We start from the raw sequence: 10,102 nt of genomic DNA, 5'->3' as shown, positions 1-10,102 counted from the left end.
ATCAAAGAGATGACACCTACTTTCCGTTTTATTAGATGTCTTTGAAAAGACCCACTCCCAAAAGTTACACATCATGCTAGCTAACTCGTGTGGAGCTCTGTGCCCACATTTTCCACGGGGAGAATACACTTTTTCTGCCAAATTTGGTGCGACTGTCCCTTGGTTTGACTTAAATGGTAGAATATTTAGAGACTGGAAAACGATCTGTCTTGCCATTCTGGCCTTAAAATTTGATTAATGATTGAAAAAAACAAAACAAAGAACAAGCAAGGGAAATAAATGGAGAATCCAGTGCCTCAAGTTAAACAAGAGAACTCGTGCAGATGATCAAGTCCTGTCTGCCCTAAGAAAGAATGAGATTTAAGCCAAGGAAAAAGCCACCTGATCATCATGTCTTGTAGGAATAGGCTGTTTTAAGGGGCCTCTCCAGGATATACGTCTTCTTACTCACGTACGTACTAAGCTTGGGCCGACCGAAAAACTTGATTAGATCAATATTTATAATAATACCTAGAAATCGATTACCAAAAAGGAGTTCAACTTGCCCAAATCAGGCAGACGGGCCGGCGGCCGGCACATGACCTGGTTTGATAGAATTGTCATCCATTCATTGCAAAACCAGAATGAGTACTCTCGCATATATACAAGCACAATGGTATCAGAAAAATGTGCCTTTGCAAAGACTATTCATATGGCGGAGTTGATCTGCCTAAAGTTCAAATCACAATTTGAGGTGTCATTTTTGTCACAGAACCTGAGCCACAGTTCATGCCCCCCCATTTCTATTGATAGCTTCAGCCAACCCCAGAACCTGCCAGTCAAAGTATTCCTCACAAAACCATGTTAAACTAGTTGCATCATCATCGCTGAATATTAACTCCAAGCTCAAAGTTTTAACCATCTATAGCATTTATAATTTTCGAAGCAGAAGCTTTACTCTTGTTAATCCACGCTATCCAGTCCTCCATTAATAACAATGAATTAGGTCATTTAAGTTTCAAAGAACTTGAAATATTATATCAATGACAATTAATAATTTGAAGTTTTAAGAACCTGGAACACTTTAGGAAACTCTACGATTAGTAATAGAAGAAAACTACATTTAGAAAACTCTACAATCAAGTTATTACAAAATTGAAAATTAATCATTTTTTAGTGCACGACTAGTTGAACTAAAAACTAATGACACTGCATTCAAGTTCACCACCCATTTCATTTTCCTAATTACAGCCTCCAGTTTTATCATTGGTAAAATCACCGAGTGTTTGTCTGTTGCCTCTCTAAGATCATGACGAATATCAAACTTTTCAAGATTAAGCTTCACCCATATTTGAGTCAGACATATCCCGTACAATCTCTCCATGATACATGCATGCATGACTAATATATATTACACACCATTCCGTAATGTAACCTATGCTATCCTTAAACAAAACACTTGTACGTACCATTCTAATAAATAGGAGAGGAATTTGTAGCTTTGGCCTCGAACAAGAATACCCATGCTTGGCTCAAGTGGAACATCAGACATTCCATCATTCTCTTCTTTCGAATAGAATTCCTGGCACCTTTCTGTTTATGGTTTTTCTTCCTGGATGGCAAACTTTCCTAACCGCTGACGGAGCAGAAAAATGGTCACATTATAAATGGGGAAAACATTCATGACTAAGGTAGTTAACCTAGCTTTTTGATTGATTGGCGTCCATCCATCCCATCAAATTTCATGCTCAAGGCAAAAGTTTTATATTTTAGGCCATACAATGCTGCTTTTCAGTGATTCTATTCTCAATCCATGTATAGAGCATACCATCTACATCATTTAAATGGTAAGATTTGATTTGTAATATTCCAATTTTAAAATTTATCTTCCAAATTAAATTATGTCACGTAAACAGTATGTGGTGTAAAGACCTTAGAATAACAGTACTATTAGCTATAAGCCATAAATTCTTATACACTAAAGCTTGTGGATGATAGTCCTCACTCAGAGACTTCAAAATAACCTGCTTTTTGATATAAAGACTACAAAGCTTTGGTTTCACTGCAAGTTAAACATCAAGTCCACCCACCCAGAGAGAGAGTATGGAGTACCAATTTTATCTATGATCTTATGACAACCAATGATACCTGGACAATGTCATTGCTCTTCTCAACACCTACTTCACTGCATGAAGGTAAAGAATTCAGCCTTTTCTCAGTAAATGCAGTAGAACTGTTTTGCCCATAATGGTGATCCTGATTTTCAGGCTCTCGCAAAACAGCCATAGGCTTTGTCCATGCTACTCTAAATTCCATATTAGAGGACCGAAAAGCACAACATTCAGGTTCTCATAATCCAAAAAAATATGCATGTTTTTGTGCATACATAACTCTTTCCCCATCTTTGTGAAAAATGAAGGTTATTGCCATCAAAAAATAAAACATAGTAATTGTACAAGTAATTCTGAAGAATCATGATAACATATATAGTTCCAGCATGCTTAAACACACATTCAATAAGAATCAATTGACATGCCAGGAAAATTTATATAGAAAGTGGAATGACCCAAGCAAGGCCGAAGCCACATCTAGGCCCATAGTTCAAAAGGATTAGTCAATGTTACAATTGAAGCCCCTTGGAATCATCAATTATAAAGGGCGTAAATTTTCTCTCCCAAGTAATGTGAGAACACATTCAACGCTTTCCTATACCATCAAACAATCTGGGGTATTATAGAATGTGTAAATTCCAATCTCAAACGGAGGGAAGGGTTCATTCTAGTTGTCAAATTGAAGCACAACATTCTTCAGATTGGATGTACAACAATCAATCAAACAAACACGCGAATGCACTAGACCTTGCAGTGTTCTGTTGACTTATATGGACAGCATGGAGTGCCTGTTTGAGTTGATTCAGGCATTGGAGCCCTTTGTCCAACCCTATTTGTGGAAATCACATAAAGCTCATAGGTTATAAGCTGGATTATGTCATGCTCATGCTCATTCAATGAATGTAAACCATTTGAACAGCTTTGTAAAAGCAACTCTGATAGATCATACATACATTGATCACTGTCTGAGCAATGTGAGCATCTATTTTAGGAGGTGCGGACAAAGACTTGAGATACATTCTGATGTATTTCGATAAGACTGGTAAGAAGAACAACTGCAAAAGACGATGCACATAGGACATGTTCCTTTTAGAGGATAGGCACCCCCGTTGATCCCCTATGCACAATATCCTCAATACCCTTCAAAGGGCCTTCAGTGTTTGCCCCAATGACAAGCTTCCCATCAGAGGTGAAGTAATCTTCCACCAGAGATGGTTGAACAAAGTGAGCAGAACCGAGCAAAGAGCTTCTTGAGTTGTTGACCAGGGCATATTCCCTTTTTTATTCATAGATACCAATAGAAGATTGAGTACCAAATCCATAGCTCAACTCAGAGGATGAGATCCCACTTTGGTAGAGCCCTCATGTCTAAGATCTCTTGATGATAAATAAACAGGTGATGAATCACCCTTGTTGAAAGATGAGAAGTCACTTCAATCACATTCATGTTCACGATAGTCTATGCCATATTTAACATTACTAGGAAAAGAATGAGGCACCAGAGGATTCAGACTCTCGTTTCTAGCTCCTTTTCAAGACATTTTGAGCTCAGACTCAGAAATTCCTAATGGAAATCGACAAGAGGCCAAGTTGCCCTTCCAACAGGGTGAATGCACGTCAGAATCATTCTCATTGAGCTTTTTAGAACTTTCAACATAAACACCAGATTTTATCCCATGAGGTTGCAGCTCAGATTTTACAATTTTTAAGGAATCCAAAACACCATTAGAGATAGGCTTGTAACTTTTTCTTTCATTACCTTTTCTATCAAGCTTTTATCTAGATAGATCTCTTTGCCTTTAGCATTTAGCAGGGTATGAGCTTTTTCAGACTAAATGGATTACAACCAGACAGATTATCATTGTTGTTGAGGCATTAAAGCCTGATAAATTTGCCTTCAATGAAAAAATTGGATTAAGGGCTAAATTAGTTGTGCTAGTGCCTGGTGACCCAAATGATGCAGCTGGCAAGGAATTCTTTGTTGGTGAACGAGAAACACTATGTTCAGCTCAGGACAAAACAAGTTCTGAGAAAAATCTCTAGCACAAAGCAAAATTCATCTTGCAACTGTTCCCAGTCACTGCTGGCATGGATGTGACCACTGACGTACAAGCACAGAAATTATGTGCTTGTATATTAACACCTCGTTCGAGAGAAAAAGTGATTACTGTCTATTATAATCAGGCCTTCATCAGTGCACACTGTCTATGATAATATATAATAAATTTAAGAAAGTTAAAAGTCAAGATGAAGGTCGATTGTAATAGACATATTAATCCCAGAGTTGGTTATAGATGTCAAGTACCAGTATTCTTTCAATTCATCTGCTAGTACATGAATCTAATACCACATCATAATTCCTTGGTAACTAGAAGTCCCTCCAATATTACTACTTTGTATTGACAACCCCCCACCCCAATGTTCTCATATTTTATGACAAGTGAAATTTTGCTGCAGTATATCTGATGGATTACTTTGAGAGAACGATGCATGTGCCCCTGATTAGTCCTACATTCGTCGTGTTCTATGTGAAAATGGGATACATAAGAAATTATGGGGAGTTCCAATTATGACTAGCCCTTTTGGGTATGAGGTGCCTGTGACTCACTCTTCTCTAGTCGTAGGCTTGACAACAATGACTGTATTTCTCGTTTCAAATACAAGAGAGATAGAAGCAGAACTGGAAGTTCTCTCCTATAAGCTATTAGCAATCATGTGACACGTGTTGTTCAAGATTAGTGAACAAGAGATGCCTTAAAGTTCCGAAGAAGGGATACAGTGAGAAATATGCCGTTTAAGAATTAAAGTTGTACATTGGCACAAGTAAATACCCCAAAAATATAAAAGAAAAAAATTATTAATCATCTAAAAAAACAGTTTTTTGTACTAAGCTACATAACAGAAAACCTTAGATTCATTGTTTGCATCAATTACATACCAACCAAAAGAGAAAGATTTTCTTGTTTAAGAAACATAACTACAGACATTTACTTCTCAGGACACTACTAAGCTACAGTTACAGAAGCCTGTACATAAAGGTCGAGTCCAGAAACCAGAAAATTCTGAATCAGAACATAATCGACATACAATATTATCGAGTTCAGCTTAAAGATTGAAACCAAAGGTCCAAAGAAAATATGCAAGATTTCCATGGGATTGCCTAAGTAAGAGACAGATACCTTGAGTTTGCAAGCTTCCTAACGCCCCTGAACGAACCTTCCAGAAAAACTCCCTTGATGACCCCTCCTTGTGTCCTGTTCCGCATTACATGTGCCATCACCGCCATCAGCCTTTTGGCCGACATAGCCAAAAACTGACCAGTTCTGGTTGTAATCGAGGGACTTGTTTAATATCATAGCATCTAAGTCCGAGTCATAAGGCACAGTAGTCAGACTAATTCCTCGCAATAATTATAGTGATGGATAATAAGTAGATTGCCCATCAAAATCAGAAGGATTATCATATGGGAAATCCGTGATACCCCTATCAGACTGATGGTCACGATATTTATAAGCCTCCCAAGGCGCATCAAATACCAAATCTCCGTCCAAATTGAGATCAGGAAAGGAACCGGCCAAGGATAAAGAAGGGTTGGAACTCTGGGAATCGTCAAGTGAAGGTGTAAAAGGTTGCTGGCATGAGTTTGTCATCGAATTCAAAGCGGGTTGGGGATTGAAGCCTGAAGGGCCGAGCGAAAGGTGACAAACGGGACGGCAATGTCGAAGACTCTCTTTCTCCACGACCCACCTCCATTTTGTTCCAAAAGCCGAAAAGAAAGCCACCCAAATGATCGAAGCAAAATACGCCCGCAGCAGCAGAACAAAATGGACCTGGAAGAAAAAATTGTGAGAGAAAAGATCAAAAGTGGTTCTTTACAAACAAGTCATTAAGGTAAAAACTACAAAGGGCCTTTCTTGTTTCTTGTCTCATATGCTGCACAACAAGTTCTACTTCCTTGGACACAGAGACACTCGAAAGGTTATATATCAATCAAGCATCACTAAAGCATCATCGAAAATGGCGTAAGAGCCAAGAATTGGCGTTCAGACCACTTATGCATGAGTTCAAAGCGAAAAGAAATTGACAAAAAAAAAAACAGCTTATCTGAATATACCGACTACCGAGCAACGGGCTTTTCGTCTGAGTTTGATGCTTTTTTTTCCAAGGTTGTCGAAGTTTACAAGTTTAGACTGTGTACTGTAGAAACAAGGACGATTTCATAGAAAGTTCAACTCCGCACAGCTCAGACTCGCAGTTAATCCCCTCCTTTAAAGATTGTCGTACAATCTTCTATTATAAAATTCGTTATAAAAAAAAAAGTAAAATAAATTAAATGTATTTTATATCTTAATAAATAAATTATAAATAATCTTTTCAATATTTTTGCCCATTCATACGCAGCTTGGGTTCAAGTTGGTTTTTTTTTCTTTTTCTTTTTTCTTTTTTTTTTTTCAATGTATAATCGTATCATTTTCCTCTCATCCCATTCAATTCTACTTTATTTTTACTCATAAATTGACTTAGCAGTAACCGAACCGGAAACTGGTCTAAACTTTGAGGAAAAGTTGTGTAGTCACCGTATAATGTCCCGAGGATCCCACCGATTTGCTTTTATTTAAAAAAAAAATGATTAAATAAATATTTTTTAATAATTTTATCATTTTAATTATTTTTTAAATGTTTCTTTTTTTTTATATTATGAGATTTGGGAAAGGGGGTCGAACTCAGGACTTTGCTTATGGAGGCTAGATCTCATGCCATCTAAACTACGTACTCTTGATAATTATTTTTTAAATATTTAAAAGGTGTAAAATAATATTTGAAGAAAAAATAAAATAAATAGGGAAAATGCTAATTTGTCCTCCCGTACTATATATTAAAAAAGAAAAATGCTAGTTTGTCCCTGTTTTGCCTGCTGGATTTGATTATTAGTGTATTTTATTTATTTTTTTAATTTTTAAATATTTAAATAAGTTACTATTAGTGTATTTTTATTTTTCTATTTTTAAATATTTAAAAATAAGTTTTACTATTCATCATTCTCACACATCTTACATTTCATTTATTTTTATTTTTTAATATTTTTTTAAAAAATTAAATTTTTATTTTATTCTTTTTTAATTAATTAAATTTTTCTATTCATCATCCATATATTATTCATTTAATAAGAAAAAAATAAAAAATTATATATAATATGCGATGCGAAGATTATAAATAGAATTTTTTAAAAACATATTTAAAAGAAAAAATATATATAATTGTACTAGAGGCACGCCCAACATGTGCCCAGATGCTGGGCGAGAGAATACCAAGTACTTAAAAACTACAGTATGTAACTGTTTTTTAAAAACTAAGTGACACTCAAAAAGAATTTTTTATTTATTTTTAAATGGAGTATCATTATCTGCTCTTAATTTTTTTATTAAAAAAAATGCTTCTGTTTTTTAGTGAAAGAACTCTTAAAGGTTATTTTAATATTTTTGACAAAAAATTATTTTTAAAAAAGAGTATTCTTATATTAAGAAGAGCTAATGCCACTCACAAACATGAACAGAATCTACACAGAATTTACACAGATAAAGATTTTATAAATAGTAAAAATTATTTTGCATTCGTCCGTATAAGCCCCTATTTTAACAAACCGTTTTCTTAAGTTTATTTTATTTTTTTGAAAAGAATTCCCCAATTAAAATTATTAGTGTATTTTTTTTATTTTTTAAAAAATAAGTGATATGTACTATGTAGTGCAGCCATGCAGTGTCAGAACCAGTAATAGTATCGAGAGAGGCCAACTTTTCTACTATATATGTGACACATTTATTAAAAAAAAAATAATGTTAGATATAGTTTTAGAATATACAAGCTCTACGCATTTTATTTGAGAAAAAAATAGATTTTACCGTTAAAAAATAATTTTTTACGTAAGTACTAAATTTTTTTTTCAAAAGAAGTGTGTGAGACTTGCATATACTAGGCTTGCAAACATTAATTTTCTTGTGTAAATAAAAAAGAGATTGAAAAATCATAACTATATAACTACAAACTATTTTTTTATATTAGGATTGCAAACATAATTTCTCTTATGTAAATAAAAAAGAGATTAAAAAATCATAACTATATAACTACAAACTATTCTTCTTATAGATCATCAAACTTAAATAATCTTTCTTGTATTTTCACTTCAGATTCCCTATTAAGAAACTCAATATTGTATAACAAAAAACTTTAAGATCTATATTAATAAGTTTATTATTTATCTCAAACTTAGTTTTAATTTTAATTTTGGAGAAATCACATCCTTAAAATTTTAAAAAATTTTAAAGATCATATGGAGATTATAAAATTTGGGGGGGGCATTTTCTATATTTATAGAATAATGTATAAAATATAGGAGACTAATTTATATTTTCACAAAGTTTTAGGGGGGCATGGCCCCCTCGAAGGATAATGTGGTTCCGCCATTGCCGCCATGTTGAAACTTTTTGATTGGCAATGGTTCCTCAGATAATGCCTTGACTAGTGTTGGGACTACATGACAGATTTTTTTACCAAGGAGATTCGGTAAACGAAATGTTATTTATCGTCTTTACGCTACATAATAATACATGATTTTTTTTTATTGAACACAAGATTTCAAGTTTTGTTTAATTATATATTTACACATAGATTTTAATGATAACAAATGAATTCAAAAAATAAAAAAATCTCAAACTCAAGTTGTTTACACAATGGAGTCAAGCACATCAAGGAAACAAATATGAGCAAGAAGGGAATAAGTTCACATTAAAATTATAGAGTAATGTTGTAAATCTCTTAAAAATTCGAAATTAGGATTAAGGCTCAAAATTAATATTTTATCATAAAGCATTAAAATACATTTTCCATATGTGCATGAATATTTTTGAAAATTAAAATTGAAAAATTTGAAAGATGACTGATTGTCATCTTTCACATGTGCATACCTTGATTAAAGGGTTGAACTTTGAAAATATTAAAAATAATTGATTGTCATATTTCACATGTGCATGTTTTATTTGAATTTTTTCAAAAGTGATTGATACTTTTTTTGACTTATGCAAAAGGTAAATGTTTTTATTTGAAATATTTGAAAAGTAAAGTGTACTCCTTTTGTCATATGCAAAAAGTAAAAGATTAGGTTTGAATTTTTTTTTAAAAGTAAAGTGTGCTCTTTTTGTCATATGCTAAAAGTAAAAGATTAGGTTTGATTTGTTTGAAAAGAAAAATATGCTCTTTTTGTCATATGCCAAAAGTAAAATATTAGGTTTGAAGTTTTTGAAAAATGAATGATGTTATCTTTGACAATTGAAAAAGAAGAACCTTTTATTTAAATTTTTTGAAAAAGTGAATGATGTTGTCTTTGACATGTGGATCTTTTTAAATTTGAATATGAAGTCTCATATGCCTATAAATAGATCATTTGAGAGCTTCACATTCACAACACCAAGAGCATACAACATTCATTCAAAGCTTTCATTCTCTCTTCTCTAAGCATTGAGCCTTAATCTTTGTTCATTTTGAGAGATATAGTTTGCGTTGTATTGTTCTTATTTCACTCATTGAGGAGTGTTTTCTGATAACCTACCCACTATCAGCTCTTATATCAGTAAAAGGGTGTATATAACCCTTGTGCATGTAGAAAATGTTTTACACAGGGAATAGTTAAATCATCACGTGTAAGGTGATTGTAAGTGTAGAGGGTGTTCTACACGGATCCTTTGTAACGGTGTTGTTTAAATGTGTAATAGGTTTCTATCTCCACTTGAAGGAGGTTGAATAGTGAATTTGGGGATCCTCAAGGGGTAGCTTGAGGCGAGGACGTAGGCAGTGGGGACAAACCTCGTTAACATACTGAGTTTGCTTCTCTCTTACACTTACTCTTTATATTTATTACTGTTTTGTATTTTATTTATATTTTATATTGTATATTTGATTTATAATTGTTATTTTTTTTTAAATACAACTCAATTTACCCCCTTCTTGTGTTAGTCATC

General features: G+C 33.6%; 1 protein-coding gene across 5 annotated transcripts; it reads right to left on the bottom strand.

Moving 5' to 3' along the window:
• Positions 1-205: 205 nt before the first annotated feature.
• LOC122281700 lies at positions 206-6,468 on the bottom strand. Of its 5 annotated transcripts, none has more exons than XR_006230301.1 (4): positions 6,205-6,364; positions 5,270-5,920; positions 1,449-1,615; positions 206-811 (listed from the first exon to the last, which is right to left on the bottom strand). XR_006230301.1 is itself a non-coding variant. In XM_043093437.1 (3 exons), exons 1-3 carry the CDS (start codon positions 5,392-5,394, stop codon positions 1,577-1,579), a joined length of 321 nt encoding a protein of 106 aa, XP_042949371.1. In that variant the 5' UTR covers positions 5,395-6,362; the 3' UTR covers positions 206-1,576. The 5 variants fall into 5 exon arrangements, 1 of the variants encoding a protein (XP_042949371.1); XR_006230302.1 differs by having other exon boundaries at positions 6,212-6,357; XM_043093437.1 differs by adding an exon at positions 2,128-2,284 and having other exon boundaries at positions 206-1,615; positions 5,270-6,362.
• Between the last annotated feature and the right edge of the window lie 3,634 nt (positions 6,469-10,102).

The sequence above is a fragment of the Carya illinoinensis genome, chromosome 11, assembly GCF_018687715.1.
Source record: "Carya illinoinensis cultivar Pawnee chromosome 11, C.illinoinensisPawnee_v1, whole genome shotgun sequence".
NCBI classification, from domain to species: domain Eukaryota; kingdom Viridiplantae; phylum Streptophyta; class Magnoliopsida; order Fagales; family Juglandaceae; genus Carya; species Carya illinoinensis.
Note: the sequence above shows the minus strand (reverse complement) of the source record. Positions and strands in the feature narration are given on the sequence as shown.

What these genes read in the sequence shown, in the direction of transcription:
- LOC122281700 (XM_043093437.1), bottom strand. Translation starts at nt 5,394, where the DNA reads ATGTCGGCCAAAAGGCTGATGGCGGTGATGGCACATGTAATGCGGAAC. An exon ending in AGGAAGCTTGCAAACTCAAG is followed by an intron (nt 2,285 to 5,269) that starts GTATCTGTCTCT and finishes TATGGAATTTAG; the next exon opens with AGTAGCATGGACAAAGCCTA. An exon ending in AGAGCAATGACATTGTCCAG is followed by an intron (nt 1,616 to 2,127) that starts GTATCATTGGTT and finishes CTGCTCCGTCAG; the next exon opens with CGGTTAGGAAAGTTTGCCAT.